The sequence below is a fragment of the Eurytemora carolleeae genome, unplaced genomic scaffold (assembly GCF_000591075.1).
Source record: "Eurytemora carolleeae unplaced genomic scaffold, Eaff_2.0 scaffold87, whole genome shotgun sequence".
In the NCBI taxonomy this organism is placed as follows: Eukaryota; Metazoa; Arthropoda; class Copepoda; order Calanoida; family Temoridae; genus Eurytemora; species Eurytemora carolleeae.
In genome coordinates this window covers 81,236-104,387 of record NW_019396127.1, presented here as the reverse complement: position 1 = coordinate 104,387, position 23,152 = coordinate 81,236, and the positions used below count along the sequence as shown (strand labels likewise).

The following is a 23,152-nucleotide window of genomic DNA, read 5'->3' as shown; positions in this document are numbered from 1 at the left end:
TTGTTTGTATTTGTGGTTGTGAGTTGTGAGTAACGGACTATTGATAATTAATTTTGAAATAAAAAACGCCTGGAATTATATGATAAAAGGAATTGAGTCTTTGCAACGAGCTCAAATGTTCGAATCCCTAAATCTTTGGAAGCTGATGGAGTTCACTTTTGATATTTCAAACTTAAATTATTTGATCTAACTTAATTTTAAATATCTAAGATCTGCAACATTAGGTCGTAAAGATTTAGGGATAGGAAAATTAGGGGTTGTGGCAAAGACTCAATTCATTTCCTCGTTAAAAAAAAATTCGAGTGGTTAGCAATATCTGTTTGGGTGTCTGTTTGTTTGTCCGATCGATCTTCAATCAGCAAACCCCTGGACCGATTTGCCTCAAATTTAGACGAAGGAACTCGGGAGAGCCACGGGAATGTTCTTAGCTTAGTTTTGCGATTCTAAGTTGAGTGGGTCGGGGAAAATAGTTAAGATCGTAATTTACGACAAAGCGCGGGTAATCAGTGGGACTAACTATGACCCACCTGTGCAACGCTAGGTCCCCAACCTAGTCATAAACAAAATAGAAATTCAAAAAATGCTCAAACATATTCACATATATATAACTAGTTAAATTGCCCGTCGTTGCCCGTGAAATTTTTCAAAATCGAATTTTGGAAAAAAATCTGATTTTGAAAAAAAATAAGCTAACATAAAAAAAAATATATATATATATGAACGATGACATAAACAATACTTAGATGATACAACGATGAAATGCAATATGGATTTCTACATCTATTTGGGATTTGGTGGGGGGTCGCTTCATTTATAAGGTAAAATTAACATTAATAAAATGCATTCTTAATTTACAGTTTTTATATATATAAATATATTGACCGAAACTGTCGTTTATATGCAGTATGGACAATCAAAGTACTAAAACTTGCTAAAGTAATAAATTAAAAATCTTTGCATTGCTAATCCACAAAAAAGTGATTTTTGGGCTTTTTTCTTTTCAATTTAGCAAAAAGTCTTTCTAACTTTTTTTTAATAATATAATATAATATTTTCATTAATATTTCAACTGTTCAGTCTTCTGCTCTATTTCTCCTATTTTTTATCCACGGACGGCTGGTAATTATTTTTTTGTTTTTAAATTATTAAAATAGATTGATACAATATCTTTGATTTTTTCCTTTTTTCCAATTAAAGATGGGAATTTAGAGACGACCTTAATGCTTTTTTTCTGATTGAGTATGAATTATATAGATATCAATGTTTTTATTTTTAAAAACTGATTTTTTTATCTGATGATTCTCTACAAAATTTAAATTAACGGAATTTAAGAATTTTTTAAGCTAGACAAACGACGTTATCTTCCACACTATTGATCAGATTAAGGTTTAAAGGGTTCATGGAGGGTTACTTTCAAGGGAGTGAGTGAACTAGACATGGTAGTTGAGCTGAGAGTGCAGTATTGTAGAGCGGCGCCACAACCTGCCTAAGGGCGAGCGCCTGGTGGATTTTAAAGATCGATTTTGCGCTCTTATATAGCAAATAGATTGTTAAGCACAATACATGGCAACGTTACACTCTCAGTACAGCTGTATTCTTACATCACAAGTGTCAAATCAGTTTTGTGTCCGACAAAATTATTGATAATAGTGATAATTTTAGAATAAAGAGCTTATCTTTCAGTGAAAAAGGTCCATTTTTTGTGTTATTTATTTTCTGTTTTTACACTTTTTTATCTAATCTTGAAAAACATGTCAACTAATGGGAGAAAATTTCGTTTTCCTTGTTATATTTGACACTTGTGACGTCATGTATAATTGGTTCATTTCTCTGTTGCCACCTATTGTACTTGATAATCTATTTGGTATTTAGCAATTATTCACGATATGCACAATACTGATCTCTCAGCTCATCTACCGTCCATATCTAGCTAGACTGCACTCCCTTTAAGAAAAGTATCAAGTTTTATTTCTGATTTGTTTTGTTGAGGAACTGGTTCTGTTTGATGAGAGAGGAAGTGGATGAGAGGGATGAGGAGGAAGAATTTGAACCTGGGGACAGGATAGGAGATGCAGCAATCGAGGTAAACCCAGGGTTGACTTTGGATGCGCTCCAATGTACGGGAACTGTCGTCTTCATAGCAATGGACACTCAATCAAAATCCTCATAATGAAGAAACTGCTTATTGGCGTAAGATGAAGTGACAACGTTAATGCTGAGAGATGGGGGGAAGGATTTTCTCCGCTTATTAGCTGTAAAAGGCGGAGAAAATCATTCCCCCCCTTTTACCAACAACATTGTCACTTAATCATATTTCTCTTTAAAAAAATTGTTAAGAAAAAACAAAACACAAACTTGGCCGAAATTGTATTAATTTCAATTTATTTAAAAACAATTCATTAAAATTACTTATTTTTAATCAATATCTAATCATGCAGACAAGAAAAGGTATTGAAATCATACATGAAGAATTAAATAAAAAATGAATTTACATTTTTATTGTTGATAATTCCAGGAAGAAGATGGTATATTTACAGACTGGTCAAAGGAACATGGATAAAATGACTTATATTCATTATTTATATTCTTTTCCTATAATACTAACGTCTCGTCTGCTCCAATCACCCTCAGAAAGTGCAATCTGCTTCAAAGGGCGTACGAGGAGAGGGTGGGGGGGTTGCCCCCCCCCGCTACGCGTGCACCCCCTGAGGGGGGGGGCACCCATATAAAAAATACTTTAAAATGTCACTTTTGCCCTTAACTAAAAAGTTTCATTAAAAAAGCGTTAATCAATACTGCCTTTAGTGTAAATATATCTTAGAGATCATTATTTATAATAACGATATATATCGTTTCTATGAAAAGATAGATATTTTTTAAGAAACGTTTCCATCTCTATTTTGCACACGTTGAAACTTTCAGCAAAGTATTAAGAGGGAGTGCCTGATGAGTCCACTTAAGAAAATTATATAAATAATTTATTAACACTTGTTATATGGAAGTGTGTATATGATCAAAAAGTTTACATAGTTAAAAAAGGTATCATTTTTTCTCAAAAAAAAGGGGTTTTTAAGGGGGGGCACAATGTTGTCCCCCCCCCCTCTACACAAATGCTCTCGCACGCCCCTGTCTGCTTCCTCTCCAATGAGCTATTAACTGTTGAACTCAAATTACTGGAAGGTATTAAAGCCCATTTTTGTTGAAAAATTTGAATAGGCTCAGACCAATACTGTTAGAGGTATTTCCAAGAAACGAAGGAATAGAGCTAACATTAAAAAATATAAACTTTATAGAGATAATTTTCTTCAGTTGATAAAATTTATCCTGATTATTTTGTGAAGAAGTATTCTAGTGAAGCCGACATTCAAAACGAGGTAATGAGAACATTTTTCATTAAACTTAAAAATTAATATTTTGGCTCTAGCACAACATTTTTGTTATTGTTTTACATTAAGGTTTTTTTAACGAAACGTTTGACAAGTGTTACGCCTGACATACTTCCTTTCAATGTCACTATTACTAACCTTTTTTAATGATATTTAACATGACAGAATGTTCCCCAGAATCAATAAGTTTATTCTTTTTCTCCTTTGTCAAATCTATAATCGCGATTTATGATATTTTTCAAAGCTTTAAAGTAAAATTTTTTTTCTGTGTGTTTATTTTAAAGAAATAGGATCAAATGTAGCAAACCGCATCATTTTCAGTATTCAGCGGTAGTTTTCACAACTTGAGTTATAATTATAAATTTTTAGTTTGTTTTCAAAAAAACTGCCAGAATGCTTTAATATTTTCAATTTTTCACGAAACTAACATATTAACATGACGCTGAAAATTGATTAGATGGGTAAAGTAGCTAAATCTTTATATTCCCAGGTTCTCTTTTCTCGAAGTAGTCTTAGACAAGATAATCTTTCAGCTGAATTAACGGATAATCTGGAAGGTCAACTGGAGAGTTTTGAAGAACATGAATATATTAATCATCATAACGTTTTAAACACATATACCAACACAGAAGGAAAATGTACTTATGATCATTATTTGAAGAAAAATAAAGATCATTTTGATGATGATCATGAATCACATCAAGAGCATAATGATGATTATAATGAATCACATCAATATGATAATGACGATTATGATGAATCACATCAAAATCACATCAAGGATAATGATGAATCACATCAAGATCACATCAAGGATAATGATGAATCACATCAATATGATAATGAGGATTATGATGAATCACATCAATATGATAATGACGATTATGATGAATCACATCAAAATCACATCAAGGATAATGATGAATCACATCAAGATCACATCAAGGATTGTGATGAATCACATCAAGATCCCATCAAGGATTGTGATGAATCACATCAATATGATAATGACGATTATGATGAATCACATCAAGATCACATCGAGGATTGTGATGAATCACATCAAGATCATATTTATGAATATGATAAATCATATCAAGATCATATTAAGGATATTGATGAATCAATTCAAAATCATAATGAGGATTATGATGAATCACATCAAGATCATATCAAGGATTATGATGGACCCCCTCGTATGAATGATCATTTAAAATATGTTGATTTCTATGACAGTTCTCATTATGAAAATATTCAAATTGTTTATTACGACGAAGATCACAATGATCAAGAAAATGATTCCGATGACGATATTGAAGATGATGATGATCGACACAGTGATGTTAATTATGATGGTGATTACGATGATGAATAGATATGTCATTGATCATGATCATTTTTCTAAAAGTGAGGGCTAAACTTTTGAATGAGAAAGCGCTCAGCTTCAGTGATCGCCTAAAATTGATAAATCTGGATTCAACTTTTAAATTGAGGGGTTTAGCACCTTGAATTAATGGAAACTGTTCATCCCTGGTAAATTATGTTTGAGTTTAGATTACTGAAAGAATTGAAGATGAATTCAATGTCAAAGGTTGAACTGTCGAAGGAACAGAGCGTTGAATTAAAATTCAAAAGTTTGCTCCTCTGATTGGAAAAAGAAAGTCGACTATTTTGATAAAATTTATTGAATAAAACTTAAACTAATCGTCTTCATCCGCATCTGTCATCAGACGAAGAGAATGTTTTCCCGTAACTGGAATATCGCTTCTAATAATAAATAAACCATTCTTTTTAAAGTTTTGATTCGAAAACTTATAATAAATGTTATTTTTTTACTTTTTTTAATTTTTAATTTTTTTATTTAATACTTTTTTAAGTAAATGGTTTTCCTTTGAACAGTTTTGTAAAGAGATGCGAACCCATTCTGTTTTTCCACTCTTTTAAAATAAAATAAAAATGTGCACTAATTATATAAACAATTTTTGTGTCTTGTGTGCTAATTAAGGACAAAATTAATTTTTATTAATCTTATAAACCTTGTTCTTTGCACAAAATCCAATAACTTGATAAAATTGTCTGAAGTCACATTTGAAATAGTAACCTGAAATTATTAAATATATTTAAAAACATTCTGTTGAATTTTTTCATTCATAATTTGTAATTATCTATGAATCAAAACATGATCCATTTTTAAGAAGTTTGGATGAAAAAAATATATGGAGAACTCAAAAACTGTGGAATGAATACCAAATCTTAAGCGACGTTTTATAATTGAATGAAAAAGAAAGAGGGCGAATATTACTTTTTTAATTAAAAGCTTAGAATTACTGTAACAGTCCCTTTAAGTATGATTTAACCATTAGAAGTATTTCTAACAGAAACAAAATGATTATAATTATTTATTTTGAACCAAGACAGATATCAGTAGGGTTTCCAGCGAACGAAAAGGGTACCGAAATTTCGCGAAAATTTTATTTCGTATTTCGCAAGCTTTTTTTGCGAAAAATTTAGCTTTTTTGAAAAATTTCGCATAAATCTGATTTACGAAAACATGCTTGTTTTGTCACGCAAAACAGATTAATGAGAAATTTCGCAAAAAAAAGAACATTTTTTTCCACGAGAGGATTGCGAAAAAATTATTTCTAGGAAACCGGCCCTTGATATCTGATAACTATAGTTCCAACAGTTTAAAAATATATATTTTTAAAATAAAATTTTCAAAATATAAAGGTTTCAAAGAAAACTATAACAACATGTTTCAATTAAAAGCTTTCTACGATCCAAGACAATTTTTGAAGTCTTCGCTCAATTTCTACATTTATAGAATTTCTGGAAATCAAAAAACGTTGTTAGACAAGTTTTTTTGACTGAAAAGAAAATCTTAAAAATTGAAAATATTTTTTAAAAATATCACCTCAACAATATATTTAAAAAGAGATTCTGCTGCTTTCTCCTCGCAGTCCAATACTTTTTTATCCCTCTATTACCGCCAATGAATAATTTATTCAAAATTAAAAAATTTGTAAATATTGTGTTGACCAAATTTACTGCCTGAATCCACCCTCCCGCACTATGATTTTGCCCTTAGAGTAAAGCTATAGTGTTAACATTTGACAATTGTAACTTTTTGCTGAATATGATCTGTTTAAACCTACAATTTCTATACAAAATTGTATATATACGTTTTTTTGGAAATTTTAGACAGTTTCATATCAATTTCTCGAGACAGGAACATCAGATATAACTTTTGTGAGTTGCGATAAGAGCTAAAGTGATTAGCTTAGCTTTATAGCTTTCTGCAGCCTATAATCCCTTTCATTTTTCCTATACAGTCCTTTTACAAGGCCGGATACGGTTAAAAAGGATACCCCAGCTAGTATTTAATATCAAGTATTAGATATAGACAAAAGTATGTAACGAAGTTAAAAGTCAATTTAAAACTATATACATATATAGAGATGACATAGCAGTTCTAAAATCAAATCTCTCACTTCGACCCAGGCAAGTGATATACAGATGATTCTTTAGCCTTCCTTGAAGAATGTGATTTTCTTTAAGTTAAACTCTTGATTCAGATTTCTATAGATTCGTCTACAATAATTAAAATAGGATAAAGCTAATTTTTTATGTCAAACTTCTTGAACATTTGATTTGCGGACTTTTTTTGCGGACTTTTTTTGCGAACGTTTGCGGATCTTTTGCGCAAAAGTACAATAAGTTATGAGCATTTTTTGCGTCACAAGAATCTGAAATTCTTGACTCACAGTATATCTTTAAGTTTGTTTTTGTTACATTTTTATCTGACTGATGATATTAAAAAGAATGATTTTCATATCATTTTATCGAAACTTTTTGAAATTTATTTTGGTAAATATTTTTGGTCAAAGCAGAATTTAAAATAGTAAATAATAAAAGAGAACTTATAAACATAAAGCTTTTCTCGAATACTATTAAAACCGTTAAGGTTTAGAAACGACCAAGACAACTGCCCATCCTTCGTTATGGAAACTACAGTCGTCGTCGTGTAAATCAGTAGAATGAAGACGACTTTATATTTGAACTTTTGATTTCTACCAATCTTTCAAACAGCAGTTGCCACATAAACAAACGGAAGTTGTTAATCAACAGCTTTTCTTTATTTACTTATAAACTTGAAATTTGAATTTTAAAAAATGCTTCTTAGGAATCAAAGCATTATTTATAAGAAGTCGTCTTCATTGTACTGATATAATCGCAGACCATTGTATTTTAACTCGACATTTGGCATTACATTTTTTAGAAAGTTTGTTTCTCAGATAATTTTTTGTGCCATTTAGATTTGGATTGTATGCAAGACAATATTTGATGATGGTATTTACCAAGGGCAGCCGTAGTACATTTGAATTTCCGGGTCAACCTTTCCGTTCCCAGTTTGTACTGTACCTAGATCTATGGACAGGACTAACCAGTGCAACAAGGTTGACGCGGTCAGACTTTATGCTTCATATAGGTTGAATATTTACTTTTACTATAAAGGGGCAGAGGTGCGTGTTACTGGCACATAATTCTATTCTAAGAATTAGGTATCAGAAAATAAAGAATAAATTTATATATTTGCTATAAAAAAAATGTTACCTTGCCCCAGTCCAATATCTCCAGGTCTTCTCTTTAAAATATAAAAAAAATTTCAATACTTTTATAAATTTGTTTTATTTTATAAATTTCAAGATTAAAAGATAAGTTTTGAAAAGACAAAGTAAATTTCAGTGATTGCCAAAATCGCAGAACGTTAATTACTTTTTTATAATGTTTTATAGATATATGTTTATTCTTAAAATTTTCAAATATATTCCTAGTTTAATCTCGTTATTTTGCTCTATTGTTGGAAGAGTGCAGAAACAAAGTATTATTCTATATTCTTCATCATTTACTTCTTCTTCACTACTACCAAACAATTTTATGAAAGTAATTAAAAATATTTGAAACAAATTGTGGGCTACAAAATCTTTGCAACCAGGGACCAAAGGAATTAAATCTTTCCCACAAACTCAAATTTTCTAGTCTTTGAAACCCAATAATATAAACCTTTGATATTTCAAACTTAAATTATTTGATCTAACATAGTTCATAGTTTTAACTATATCTAAGGTTTACAACTTTGTTTGTAAAGATATGTGGGTTAGAAAAATAAAAGACTGTTGCAATTTCTTAGCCTCGAACTTGAATTTTCTTTATATCTTTGCAACCTGCCATTTTAGATATTTGACTTTTTAAACTTTGAACCATGTTTTATCAAATATTCGACATTTGAAATACTAAATGGTTACACCATCAGGTTGCATAAAATAAGGACGAGAAAATATTAGGCTAGTAAAAGGAATTGATATTTGGGACACTCCTGTATGCCGGTCCATTAGCGCCTGATCCAATCAGGGTTCAGTCATGTGTTTTTTGTCTATTCTGAACCAATAGAAAGAGTATGGCGGTAACAACTATCTTTCTATCTATCTCATTATCCAATCAGAGTTATGATTCCTTTAATCAGCGCTATCAGTAAATGGAAATATTTACTTCTACTGAAACACAATGGTGGGGAGACTTTGTTGAAATTGCAAAACTTTTTATTTTTGTGATAATTACCCTTCTTTTTGATTGTCTGGACAAATGCTTTTGATCTCTCTAAATAAACCTAAAAGTAAACATTTTGGTGGTCATTATCCTTACAAATAATGTTGTAATCTTTGTCTGTTTGTTTGTATGTCCGATCATAACTCGAGAATCCCTTGAACACTTTGCCATAATTTTGTTTGGTAAGCACGGTAGAACCACATTAGAAGCTACAGGGGGTAGGGGAGGGGTGTTGGTGTAGATAATGCTTTATTGTTTGCAAGTTTAGTTTGACCTCTTTGTATTTTGACTTCCAATCCTTTTCTTCCTCTGAACACTTTAAACTCATTGTCCTCCCAGTCTAATTAAAAGTTATAAAATATAAACAAACGTTAAAATTTCAAAAAAGGTCTAAAATAAATAAAACCAAACAAATTTTGAGAAACTTAAAATTTGAGAAAACAATTTTTTTAATCCTACACCTTAAAAAAAACTGTAATTTTTTTATACAGTGAAACCCTTAATAACGAATACATCGAAAGAATATATCAAATGTCGTCTTGACAATTTTTCAGCGAGTTTTATACTATATTACGTAAATTTCAGTATTTGCGAAAATAAATAAATAGTCATGAATATGCGGGAACAGTTTTAAAGAGTTCCATATAATCATTTAATTAAAAAACTAAATATCTGCAACATTCCATTATCAGAAAGTGAAGAATACGACATTTGATGAATTCTTTCGATGTATTTGTTATTAAGGGTTTCACTGTACCAATCTTGAATATATTTCTTTTAAAATCGAGTATTTAACATGTTGTGCTTCTTTTTACCTTTTTGTTGTTCATTATTAGCCTTGATTGGCTGAACTTGTTGTATTTGCTTTGTCTCGTTTACAAGCTCGGCATCAGTCTCTTGATTTTCATCAGTCAGCTTTGGCGGAAGGCGGAGTTTGTTCAGTTTTGCCGCGAAAAGAGTTTTTGGCACATTTTTAGCCTTTTTAGGGAGCGTGTAGATAATAGGCGTATAAACTGAAAAAAAACTACAGAGTGTCCCAAGAAATATGGGAGTTAAGTGACAAATACGAAATCTTCTGTGATAAAAATCAGCGCTGTATTACAGGGTGTCTCAATAAACATAGGAATTAAGAGACGTATAATAAATCGTTTTTGATAAGAGTTAGCGCTGTATTACCTAATTTCAATGATCATAATATAGTTACGCCTGTTAGAGTATATTTTATTTAAACTGTAAAAGGTATTGTGTTGATAGTCTGAAAAACGTTGTAAATAATGTTCTGTAAAATTTCTGCAAGATAAAAATTGAACAGAAACAACTTTACTCTGATGTTTGTAAAAAATACTTCATTTTATAAAGTACAGTTAACAGTATGCAATATAAACATAAACAAAGAAATTCTTAACCCTAGCTCAGACGAAACATCTGGGAATTGAAGTTTTTCATTGTACTACTCTAAATAAAAAAATCATTTACAAAGAAGATATCAAAATTGTCACTAAATTCCCATGTTTATTGGGATACCCTATATTAATGTCGATCAGTGGAAAATTAATAATTTTGACCTGATTTTTCAACTGACATCAAACAGCTGGCACTGGATGTGGGATATCTAAAATATTTCTATTTTTAAAAAATACTTATTACTTTTTTGCAAGGTATACAGTTAAGCCCTAAATAAGCCATACATCGAAAGAATTCATCAAATGTCGTATTCTTCACTTTCTGATAATGGAATGTTGCAGATATTTAATTTATCAATTAAATGATTTTATGGAGCTCTTTAAAACTGTTCCCGCATATTCATGGCTATTTATTTATTTTCGAAAATACTAAGATTTACGTAAAATAGTATAAAACCCATTGAAAAATTGTCAAGACGACATTTAATAAATTTTTTCGATGTATGGCTCATTTAGGGTTTAACTGTATATATAAACACAAGGTCCGGGTATAGTGTCTGTTTACATTTTACTGTGAAGTTTTTTGATAAATTAGTAACTGTTTTAGATATATCTGTATCAAGGCGTTTTGACAATTAGAACAAGAGAATGTTTAAAATAACTGTTTAAAAACACCATTATTTTGGTTAGAATTTTGTTATAAAGTTTTTGGACAGAAATTTTCTCTTTATCGAGAAGGTTCAAGCCTTAGCGAGGAACAAAACCTTAAGGTGTAAACCTTTGAATTTTGATATTACAAACATAGACAACTTGATCTAACAGAATTTTTTGTTTGAAATATCAAAGATCTACAACAATGGTTTGCAGAGATATAAGGATTAAGAAATGAGAGTTTGTGGCAAAAACTCAGTTTCTTTAAGTCCAAAAACTTTATAACACGTCTTGCCAAAATAATGGTGTTATAGGTAGTTTTATGAAACGTTTGTTTACTTGTCTTATTGCATTGGCTATTTCATAGGTAAAATAAGCAGAAATAAAAATACAAAGTTAATTTTTATTTTATTTTCATTTATATTGAAATATTTGTTTGGAAATATCCTAAATTTGTTAGAGAAAATCCGGGAACCAATCAAAACTTTATAGCACACGTCACGTTCTACAGCTGAAAGTTGTACAGCTGAAAGTTGTACAGCTGAAAGTTCTTAATAAAATTCACCATGAAGTGAATAAGTATGATAAAGTTTGCACAATAGTTTTATTAAATGATTAAAACGTCTACTTGAGTTGTAGTAGGGCAAACTCACATTCACTTAACCATTCTTCACTCCATCTAAATTGAAAAGGAAAAAACGTTTAAAAAATTCTAGGATGTAAAAAAATCTAAAGATTGAATAAAATTTTAATATAAAATATGTTTAGCAGTCATGAAAAAGTGATTAATTGATTTTTGTTCTTCTGAGACTGTAAAGACGATATGAAACTCTTAATATTTGACAACCTTCTTCAAAACTTTATTAATGGGTTTTTGAATATTTATGTGTACCTAATTAAGTACTAATATTAATTTTGTTAATACTTATTTTTATTTCTACGTATATAAATGTGAACTTGTACAATGTGCTAAGCAGCATATTTTGGGTTACCCACTAAGGATAAGACTTCAGAGATGCAATTGTACTGAACAAAATTTTGTACTGAACATTTTTTTAGTCCGTTTTCTTGTATTTGGGGCCGGCCGGTTCCTTTCAGACCAAAACTGGCTTGTTTCTGTGCTTAATCCTTTTGTAAACCTTCAAAATAACATTAAATTGGATAAAGAAATAAAAAATCAAGCTTCAAAGTCACATTTTGTAAGAGTCTTGTGTCGTCTTTATAGACTTATTCTTTATGGGTAACCCTGTAGCATTAAACGAAGACGACTTTTATTACAACCTTATTTTCGCAGATTTACCTTGTGTTTCTATTTGGTTGGAAGAATGAGTAATAAATCTCTGATCCACAATCAGAAGATAATTCTCGTAATTTTCGAACAGCTTTCAAACAGAATACTACAAGAAATAAAAATTCATCTAAACCATGAAACCATTTTAACGTGCTATTTAAACGGACTGTAAGCGAAATTTCAGGTGATCAACCATGCACAAATTGCAATGATTGAAAACTTATTAAGTTGAATTGCTGAAGAAATAATTATAAGATTTAAACCTAGAAAAACAAGTAATTAGGATCCATTGAAAGAATTCATAAAATGTCGTAAACCTAACTTACTGATGCCGAAACTTAATACATTTTAACCATGGTTAAATAGGATTCTAACCATAGTAAAATGAATGAAGACGACAGATTTTTCTAACCATGGTTGATTTTAACCATGGGTAAAATTATTGTAATAGTTTTCGGCATCAGTGCAGCTCGGATTTTTAACCCTAAGTCTCCCTAAGCTAGGGTTAAAGTGGGTTTAACCATGGTTCAATTGACGCGCTTTCTAGTTTTAGACTAAAGTTTCTCGATATCAACAGGATCTTGGTACATAAATACACAAATGATCTGAGCTTCTCATCAAAATTATTGCATTGCTTAGAAAAATAAAAAAAAAGGTGCTATTTAGTTTGAACTACTGCCGTTTGAACTATTGACTTTGTGAACTATTGGTCGTTTTAAACTATTGTACGTGGAACCCAGGTTTAGCTGTATCAGAAAAGAAAAAGACGTTAAAAGATTCAAAAATTATGAATTTTAGTTGATCCTATATTCAATTTAAACGTTTGCCTCCCTTCAAAATCATGAACATTACTTTTATCAAATTATACAAGGCTTATAGGGCGCTTGCGCGAGCGTGCCCATCTTCAATTGTAAAAAATGTTCTCTTTGTTTACATTGTAAAACAAAAACAAGAAAAGTTTGTTGGTTTTATTGAAAGAAATTCGTTGATTTTTAAAATTTAATGAAAATAGAATTTGGTTGGTGGCAAATTTTTGAAATTTTTATCATCCATAAACCTTCCCTGGGGATATGTAAATTGTATAGTCCCAAACAGAATTTGGGCCCGATCGGTTCTTGCCGATTTGACAATAATTGGATACAAAGAAAACTAACAGACAAGTAAAGTATATAAACTGTCAAATTGTCAAACCTGGATTATTCTTTTCTCCCTTCAAGCTAGGTTTTTGTTCCCCTTTATAGCCCAGTAATAAAGGGGAAACATTATTACTCTCCCCCTACAATTATATATTTATTAATAAACTTAGTTTTCTGGGGCCTCAACTTGAAGGAAATAAAGTTGTTATTTTATGTGACCTTTCATTTAAAAATAGGGGCGTGCCTAATTCACAACGGGACCCTTTAAACCTTTATCGGATCAAAATTGTGGAAAATATCGTCGGTTTTCTTGCTTGAAATTCCTGCTGTTTCTGAAACAGAAACCACAGTTGAAGATAATAAATTTTCAAGGATATCTCATGCATTGATCAGACAGAGATTTTAAGGGTACTGCTGTCATTTCCTCATGTAAATCTGTAAATTTAGAATTAATTACATGAAATTACATGTAATATAATAAAATTATAAAAACTTCTGAAATTTTAAGAATAAATTTTCCATAAACAGTGATAGGAATAGGAATAGGAATAGGAATAGGAATAGGAATAGGAATAGGAATAGGAAAAGGAATAGGAATATGGATTAGGAATAGGAATAGGAATAGTAATAGGAATAGGAATAGGAATAGGAATAGGAATAGGAATAGGAATAGAAATAGGAATATGGAATAGGAATAGGAATAGGAATAGGAATAAGGAATAGGAATAGGAATAGGAATAGGAATAGGAATAGGAATAGGAATAGGAATAGGAATAGGAATAGGAATAGGAATAGGAATAAGAATATGGAATAGGAATAGGAATAGGAATAGGAATAAGGAAAAGTAATAGGAATAGGAATAGGAATAGGAATAGGAATAGGAATAGGAAAAGGAATAGGAATAGGAATAAGAAAAGGAATAGGAATAGGAATAGGAATAGGAATAGGAATAGGAATAGGAATAGAAATAGGAATAGGAATAGGAATAGGAATAGGAATAGGAATAGGAATAGGCATAGGAATAGGAATAGGAATAGGAACAGGAATAGGAATAGGAATAGGAATAGGAATAGGAATAGGAATNGTACAATCCATGAATAATCCGTGTACAATCCATGTAAAATCCATGTACAATCCATGTACAATCCATGTACAATCTATGTACAATCCATGTACAATCCATGAATAATCCGTGTACAATCCAAATAAAATCCATGTACAATCCATGTAAAATCCATGTACAATCCATGTACAATCTATGTACAATCTACATAAAATCCAACCTTCACTACTGATGAAATAGAAGACCAGATTTTCTTCTTTTTCTTCTCAACTAGACTTTTTGTAATCGTAGTTTCACATTGATCCGTTCCTCTTTGCTCATTCTAGATTAGAGATTAGAGATTAGAGACAGATATTTAAGATATTTCAAATCGGATTCTAGATTAGAGATTAGAGACAGATATTTAAGATATTTCAAATCGGATTCTAGATTAGAGATTAGAGACAGATATTTAAGATATTTCAAATCGGATTCTAGATTAGAGATTAGAGACAGATATATTTAAGATATTTCAAATCGGATTCTAGATTAGAGACAGATATTTAAGATATTTCAAATCGGATTCTAGATTAGAGACAGATATTTAAGATATTTCAAATCGGATTCTAGATTAGAGATTAGAGACAGATATTTAAGATATTTCAAATCGGATTCTAACCATGGTAAGCAATGTTTTACCATGGTCAGATTTAACCACTGGTAAATTCATTGTACGAGTGTGCAGCATCCTTTTTAATAGTTTTAATAGTTTCAGATGGTAATATTAGCCCGGTTTCCTTATCAGATGGTAATATTAGCCCGGTTTCCTTATCAGATGGTAATATTAGCCCGGTTTCCTTATCAGATGGTAATATTAGCCCGGTTTCCTTATAAGATGGTAATATTAGCCCGGTTTCCTTATCCAGCTGTAACTTGCTTTGACTCTGACTATGATTTGAGATCATAGCTACAAGGTTAGATTTCAGATCATAGTCAAAGCTCATTCAAAAGTCAAAATTTTGAGGTTGGATTTAGTATGATTTCAGATCTAGTCAAAGTACAAGTAATTTGTTTTATGAATCCAATCTAAGCTGCTCTGACTATGACTTGATAACAGCTGGCCTTCCTAACTGACAGCAAAAAATAAAATTTAGTGGGGCATTGATATTTTCTCGACTGCTTTTAAAAGTCGTCTTTGATTTTTGGCCTTAAAATTGTAAAATAATTGATAAATTAGATAGATGGATAGACTAATAAAAACATAGCTAGATAGATAGAGATAAAAGATGAAGAAAAAAAGAGAATAACAGAAATAATCTATAAAAGGAAATATCTGATAAAAAGGTTTATTTTTGTTTTAAAAAAATCTTTTTTGAAAAAATATTATTTATAGGTTTTTTAAAAATCTTAGAAATATTTTCATTTTTCTGAACTATGCATCTTGGCATATTATTTCTGGTCTCTATTTTCATGTTTTGCAATTTTAGTAGTTTTAATGTCTGCTTATTTGTACCCAAAATCATGGTAAATGCCTAAAAATGGCGACTAGTTTGTTCCCATTTGCTGTGATTTAGCTGTGAAGTCGAAGCTAAATACAACCTCAGGTGTGATTTCCATCAGCTGATGTTTAGCTATGATTTAGCTCCGACTTCAGATCAAACCTAAGCTTCGATCTTGCTCTGATTTTGGACTAACGAATACAAAATCATAGATAAGCTAGGAAGTCGCAGCTAAATCATAGCTAGAACCGGACAAAGAAACCGGGCTCTTGTCTTCTTCTTTGTTTTTTTAGTTAGAAAGAAGGAAGACGACAATCAATCCTCTTCACCAGTTTATGTAAAGGGTTACCCACAAAGGATGAGACTTAAAGGGAGTGTATGCGAAAAATGAAAGGGGTATAGGCTTACGTCGAAAATATTCGAGGGTGATTGCTACTAATCTTACTTCTATCTGTTGCGTCTATCAGGAGAAACTTGTTTTAAACGACTCATACCGAAGAACGTAGAGTCCATACAAATTTAGAAAGTTGCAATATTCAGCTTGGATTCCTGGGATCGTAAAAAAATCAATTTAATTGCAAATAAATCATTCAGATATTACAACCTATGATCATCGATTTGTTTTCAATGAATTCTTATATAGTTGATAAATCATAACATTTTTCGCTTGTTACATATAAAATATACGATTAGGTGGCCGCTAGGTATCTCTGCTCTGGTTTTGGAGTTCCACGGGGAAGAGACTTCAATTGTATATAAATGCATCGAAATAATCGATGATTGTTTGGATTTAAATTGATTTTTACGATCCAAGATGAATATTGCAACTTTCTGAATTTGTATGGACGCTACGTTCTTCGATATGAGTTGTTTTTAACAATTTTCTCCTTTTAGACGCAACAGATAGGAGTAAGATTTGTAGCAATCTCCATCGAATATTTTTCATTTACAGACCACATTTAGAACAAAAACATAATTTAAGCTTGACAGTGTAATATTTGAAGAGTTACCTTTACAGTCTCATTCTTTGTGGGTATCCCTGTAAAATGAAAGGGCAAAAATCATGACTTGTAAATATTGAATTTGCTGGTATCTTAAAAACTTAAACTATTAATGCAAAGACTATTGAAACTGAAGTCTAAAAAAACCGGAAATATTTCACGCGAATAATACCAGGCGCCATCTTTTATTTAGAGAATTACATCAAACCTGAGATTTTAAGAATCCATGAAGAGTTTACAAATGAAATTTGAACAATTTAAATTTTCGATGAGAGAACAATGATTGCATCACAAGGAAAAATTTGAAGAACAAGAGTGAAGTGCAGAAAATAACGTAAACAAGAACTGTGACAGGGTGTGTGGAGACGTGTGAGCACCCTGTTTAATTCTTACGAACATCATCTTTTTTATTTAATACATATTGTCAAATAGATAGATTGTCAAGTACAATACACTACAATACAATACAATACAATACAATACTATACAATACAATACAATACAATACTATACAATACAATACAATACAATACAATACAATACAATACAATACAATACAATACAATACAATACAATACAATACAATACAATACAATACAATACAATACAATACAATACAATACAATACAATACAATACAATACAATACAATACAATACAATACAATACAATACAATACAATACAATACAATACAATACAATACAATACAATACAATACAATACAATACAATACAATACAATACAATACAATACAATACAATACAANACTGTCAGTACAGCTGTATTTGTATACTGTCAGTACAGCTGTATTTGTATACTGTCAGTACAGCTGTATTTGTATACTGTCAGTACAGCTGTATTCTTACGTCACAAGTGTCAACAGTTCTAAGTGTCCAACAAAATTATTAATAATAGTGATAATAAAGTGCTAATATTTCATTGATATTGAAATAAGTGCAATTTTGTGTTCTTTATTTTCTGTTTATACACTTTTTTATTAAATATTAGAAAACATGTTCACTAATGGGAGAAAATCTTGTTTTCCTTGTTATGTTTGACACTTGTGACGTCATATATAATTGGTCCATTTCTCTGCTGCCACCTATTGTATTTGTATATATGTTAAAAATTAAAAGTTGGAAAAAATAATAAACGTTAAAAAATCATGTGTGCACAAAATGAACCTGCAAGACTGCTAAACAATACTTACTTCTGAAATATTTTCAATTGTTTATAATTGTATTAACCAAAAACTCACTAAAAGCTATCAATGAAATAACAAAATATACTTAATCAAGCTTCTTTTATATTAAAGCAAACGGTCTAAATTTTCGAAAAAATATTTAGGCCCGTCTAAATTCTAAGTCTAAATCAAAATAAAACAGACAAAAAAGCCAAACTGGGGTAAGGTTAAACCTTCACAAAGATATATTGGTTTAATTTCAATTTATCACACTATCTCCCTACGCAAATAAGTTCTTCGCTATTTTAAATTTTTGCCATTAAAAAAAAAATGAATTTCATGATTAAAAATTTTTAATACTTTAAAAAGATTTTGCCAAATCCGGAAACTTTTAAAATAGGAGAGAGATCAAGTTAAACTTATTCAGTCGATTTATCAGCTCCGGGCATTAAACAATTGGAATATTTCCTAGATTTGCTGGATTCAGAATTTTTAAATCTTCCCCTGCACCACTCTTCAGCATTTTTTGAAGATTTTTCTTAAAATCAGAAAAAACGTTTTTTTCGCCAGACAATCTTTTATCTGTATAAAATAAGTTTGTAATAATCTCTGTTTGTCTGTTTGATTGATTGGGCAACTCGGGAGAACCAATGGTCAATTCTTGGTTTTAAAAAGAATAATTTGTCAACTTTTAAGGTAAAGTTTCCAGGCAAAGCCGGTTTCCCAAGGTATTAAACCATAAAATGTTTTTTATTTCATACTTTTACTTTATTATAAACAATAATAATAATATTTAGTATTCCTCTCTCAGCAAACTTTTGTAACACTGATCCCAACTAAATTGTCTATCTATCTATCTACCTTTATATCCTATCCATCTACCTATCTATCTATCTGTAATTTTAAACTATAAAGAAAAACGAAAAACGAAACGATCCTTGTTAAAACGATTGTTTTTCGTTTAAAAAACGGTAGTTTTAAGAAAAATATCGTTTTCAAAAATGATAATTTTTCTTTTTTTAACACGGTCGTTTTTAAACACGATCGCTTTCGAAAACAACCATACTTCTAGGGGTCAAAGTGTACTTCAATGATAAGCGGAGTGGTTTGGTGTTTTAATGGATTTCATAATAGAGTGTAAAATAACTCCGGGAATGGAACTATTTGAACAACAATATTTCACTGAGCAATATATCATATTGACGAGAACTGAAGAAGGACATGAGAAGGACTATACTAACATAAATTTCTCTCTACAGGACTCATGTACACCACAAGTACTCAATGACATAAGATCAGCCAATGTTCACAACCGACCTAGTTAATCTATATAATAGAATATCTTTAAAACATCTCTGTACATTTATATCTTTCAAGGTGAAAAACGTCGTCTTATGCGCAATCTATCTTTATCTATGAAAAAACCCTTTGTTAACGAACGTTAGCGACGATTCTTTGTTAATGATCATTAACGACGACCCTTTGTTAACGTTCGCTAACGAACTTTTAAAGTGAAAATACATTATTTGGTCGGAAACTCCAACGTCAGAAAACATTTAGGTTATTTATTTTGAAAGAAAAAAACATTTAAGATAACATTCATAAACTTAACTTTCTGAAATTTCTTTTTTTAAACAATCGTTATTTAAAAAAATATTGTTTGTTAAAAAACGATAGTTTTTAGTTTAAAAAAACTATCGTTTTTAAAAAACACATAGTTTTCTAAAACGATGGTTTTTCGAAAGTTCAAAACGAGTGGCTCATGTTTAAAAACAATAGTTTTTTCCTCAATTTAAATGACCGTTTTCAGAAAAAAATTAAAATGAAATGATAAACGATTGTTTTTAAAAACGATTTATAACCCTACTCGCTTTGTACACCAACTACACTAACATACAACAGAGGTCAATCAAGTTGTGGCCTAGCCTAGGCCGCAACTACATTAACCCCTGCTGCCTAGCTCTATAGGCAGGGGTAACTGGTCCAAAAAAAAATTGACGCGGTCTGACATTAGGAATTGAGGCTGCATCTGGTTAAAACAGTCTGTTTGATTATTGTATTAAAGATGTTGAGTTTTTGCCATGAACTCCGATTTTCTAAAACCTAAAACTTTGCAAACCACTGTCGTCGTAGAACTTAGATACTTCAAACTATAAATTCTATTATATCAAATAATCTATGTTTGAAGCTTAAAAAGTCTACACCAATTAATTTCAAAGAAATAGGGATTATAAAATTCAAGTTTGTGGCAAAAACTCAACTCCCTTTTTATTACGGATTATTTGACATATTATAGAATGTGTAACCTGTAATAAGATTAACCATACAAACTGAAGACTGATGGGAACAGGCAACCATACAAACTGAAGACTGATGGGATTTTAGTATTCCTCTCTCAGGAAACTTTTGTAACACTGATCCCAACTAAATTGTCTATCTATTTATCTATCTTTATATCCTATCCATACTATCTATCTACCTATCAATCTATCTATTTTTTTAAACTATGAAGAAAAACGAAAAACATAAAGATTGTTTTTAAAAACGATTGTTTTTCGTTTAATAACGATAGTTTCTAAAAAAAATATCGTTTTCAAAAATGATAGATTTTCGTTTTTAAACACGGTCGTTTTTCAAGATGATCGTTTTCAAAAACAACCCTTTGTTAACGACTGTTAACGATGATTCTTCGTTAACGATCATTAACGACGACCATTAGTTAACGTTCGTTAACGAACTTTTAAAGTGAAAATACATTATTTGGTCGGAAACTCCAACGTCAGAAAACATTTAGGTTTGTTTTGATAAAAAAACGTTTAAAACAACATTCATAACCTTATCTTTTTGAAATTTTTTTTTAAGCAATCGATTAAAAAAAAATATTGTTTTTAAAAAGCTATCATTTTCAATAACGATAGTTTTTAGTTTTTTGAAAATTCAAAACAAGTGGCTCGGGCAAATTCTCAATTACTGATGGGAACGGGCAACCACACAAACTGAATACTGATGGGAACGGGCAACCATAAAAACTGAATACTGATGGGAACGGGCAACCATAAAAACTAAAGACTGATGGGAACGGACAACACCAAGTACTTTACAAATGATTAATAAAACAAAACCTGGTTTCTCATTTAGTTTCCGCTTTTTTAGTTTCCATGAGTTTAGAACATTATATCAAAAGTTTGAGAAAGACACCAACACGAAATAAGTTTATATAATTTATTGTCTGATTGTTTAATTATCAACATTCCTCATCATGATAAACAATATTATGGGGTGTTAAAATAACAATTAAGTGACAATATTAAACTTTGATCTGATGATATTGAAAATAAAGATAGATGGATAGTACAAATAAATAGACATATAGATAGATATAAATATAAATAGATAGACATATACACGAATGCTGTTTTGGTGGAAATTTTCTGCATCTCTGGGTTTAAACATTTCAAAAATAGGACTCAGTTCTAATCTATTGTTGGGCCTTCTTTACGGCTTAAGCTTTGGACTCGAGCAGAAGCTTTTAAATCGCGGGCTCTGAAGTCAGAATAGTTTAACCCAGAACTTCAGGAAAGAATAAATAAAATGTCGTTTTCTTAACCTACTGATAATATAATGCTGCATATAATCAATAGTTTAACCCAGAACTTCAGGAAAGAATAAATAAAATGTCGTCTTCTTAACCTACTGATAATATAATGCTGCATATAATCAATATTTTTACCCAGAACTTCAGGAAAGAATAAATAAAATGTCGTCTTCTTAACCTACTGATAATATAATGCTGCATATAATCAATATTTTAACCCAGAACTTCAGGAAAGAATAAATAAAATGTCGTTTTCTTAACCTACTGATAATATAATGCTGCATATAATCAATATTTAAACTAAATAATTAGATGGTGCTTTTTAAAGATGGTCCCGCATATTTCATGTCCGTTTATTTATTTTACAATTATTGAGATTTAGGTAAAAGGAATAAAAAACATTGAAAAATTGTCAAAACGACATTTTATAAATTCTTTCGATGGCTCCGTAGTTCTGAGTTGAACAGTATAAACACGGATAAATTAACAATTCTTCTATATCCTGTGGTGGTCATACCCTGCAAATTTACTGAAATGAAGAGATCTAGCATTTATCGTTCTTAAAAGTGCTTAAGCTTTGAATATATCGAAATTCAAGAATTGACTGATGTGCTTTAATGATACGAACAAATTTTTGATTGTTGAGAGGAGAGACCTTCATTGTAATTTTTGCATGCCCTTTATTTATAAAGAGGGACATGGCCGAATCCTAGAACCTTAATCTGACAAATAAGAAAGATACCGATCTGACTTGAAATTTCTGATAATTGTTCTGATTTAAAAAATTCGCAATTCAGTTTTGTAGCGAAACCACAAATGAAAATAATCAATATTCAAAAACAAAAAAAAACGTATATTTAATTTTCACTGCAGCTGACAACGATTTTGATATTGTACCATTGTGAATCCGACATGCCACTCTATCAATGATTGATCACGTAAAGTTACGTTTACTACCCCCTTTTCTTGAGGAAAAACAGTTTGAAATTGAAAATTAAATTTTTGTTTCATGTCTAAAAATTGAAAATCTTATTTGTCTAAAATCTAGGATCTTTATTCACGAGAGGATTAGACTTAAGTTTATGTACAAGCAATAATATAGAAAAAAACGTTAAAATGAATTAACCTACTGATAATGTAATACTGCATATATTTACTATTTTAACTAAATAGTTAAATATTGCTTTTTAAAGATGAATGAAAATTTAATTTACATTTTCTCGGGAGATATTTTTGTATTGCAGTCGGGTTTCTTGCTTTTATAATAACTGACAGTTTCTTCAACCTTCCAGGGTGTCCAGGGTGTTCAGGGTGTTCAGGGTATCCAAGGTGTCCAGGGTGTCCAGGGTGTCCAGGGT

General features: G+C 30.5%; 2 protein-coding genes and 1 long non-coding RNA gene across 3 annotated transcripts; 1 reads left to right on the top strand and 2 right to left on the bottom strand.

Moving 5' to 3' along the window:
• Positions 1–747: 747 nt before the first annotated feature.
• LOC111695755 (protein PFC0760c) lies at positions 748–5,221 on the top strand. Its single transcript, XM_023465182.1, has 6 exons — positions 748–818; positions 1,078–1,119; positions 1,990–2,083; positions 2,516–2,548; positions 3,342–3,374; positions 3,877–5,221. The coding sequence occupies exons 1-6, from the start codon at positions 760–762 to the stop codon at positions 4,759–4,761; spliced, it is 1,146 nt and encodes a 381-aa protein (XP_023320950.1). The 5' UTR covers positions 748–759; the 3' UTR covers positions 4,762–5,221.
• A 54-nt stretch (positions 5,222–5,275) lies between these two features.
• On the bottom strand, positions 5,276–6,496 carry LOC111695756 (uncharacterized). The gene is made up of 3 exons (XR_002763933.1): positions 6,301–6,496; positions 5,423–5,487; positions 5,276–5,323 (listed from the first exon to the last, which is right to left on the bottom strand). It is a non-coding gene; the product is annotated as an uncharacterized LOC111695756 (long non-coding RNA).
• Positions 6,497–6,910: 414 nt separating this feature from the next.
• LOC111695745 (uncharacterized) lies at positions 6,911–18,733 on the bottom strand. The gene is made up of 12 exons (XM_023465173.1): positions 18,668–18,733; positions 14,758–14,861; positions 13,530–13,614; positions 12,348–12,444; positions 11,676–11,726; positions 10,559–10,605; positions 9,809–10,006; positions 9,268–9,333; positions 9,006–9,054; positions 8,218–8,309; positions 8,001–8,031; positions 6,911–6,977 (listed from the first exon to the last, which is right to left on the bottom strand). The coding sequence occupies exons 1-12, from the start codon at positions 18,720–18,722 to the stop codon at positions 6,911–6,913; spliced, it is 942 nt and encodes a 313-aa protein (XP_023320941.1). The 5' UTR covers positions 18,723–18,733.
• Between the last annotated feature and the right edge of the window lie 4,419 nt (positions 18,734–23,152).

What these genes read in the sequence shown, in the direction of transcription:
- LOC111695755 (XM_023465182.1), top strand. Translation starts at nt 760, where the DNA reads ATGCAATATGGATTTCTACATCTATTTGGGATTTGGTGGGGGGTCGCT. An exon ending in GGGGTCGCTTCATTTATAAG is followed by an intron (nt 819 to 1,077) that starts GTAAAATTAACA and finishes TCAACTGTTCAG; the next exon opens with TCTTCTGCTCTATTTCTCCT. An exon ending in TAGGAGATGCAGCAATCGAG is followed by an intron (nt 2,084 to 2,515) that starts GTAAACCCAGGG and finishes TGATAATTCCAG; the next exon opens with GAAGAAGATGGTATATTTAC.
- LOC111695745 (XM_023465173.1), bottom strand. Translation starts at nt 18,722, where the DNA reads ATGCTGAAGAGTGGTGCAGGGGAAGATTTAAAAATTCTGAATCCAGCA. An exon ending in CTATTTCATCAGTAGTGAAG is followed by an intron (nt 13,615 to 14,757) that starts GTTGGATTTTAT and finishes ATATAATTGTAG; the next exon opens with GGGGAGAGTAATAATGTTTC. An exon ending in AGATATTGGACTGGGGCAAG is followed by an intron (nt 6,978 to 8,000) that starts GTAACATTTTTT and finishes TAATTATTGTAG; the next exon opens with ACGAATCTATAGAAATCTGA.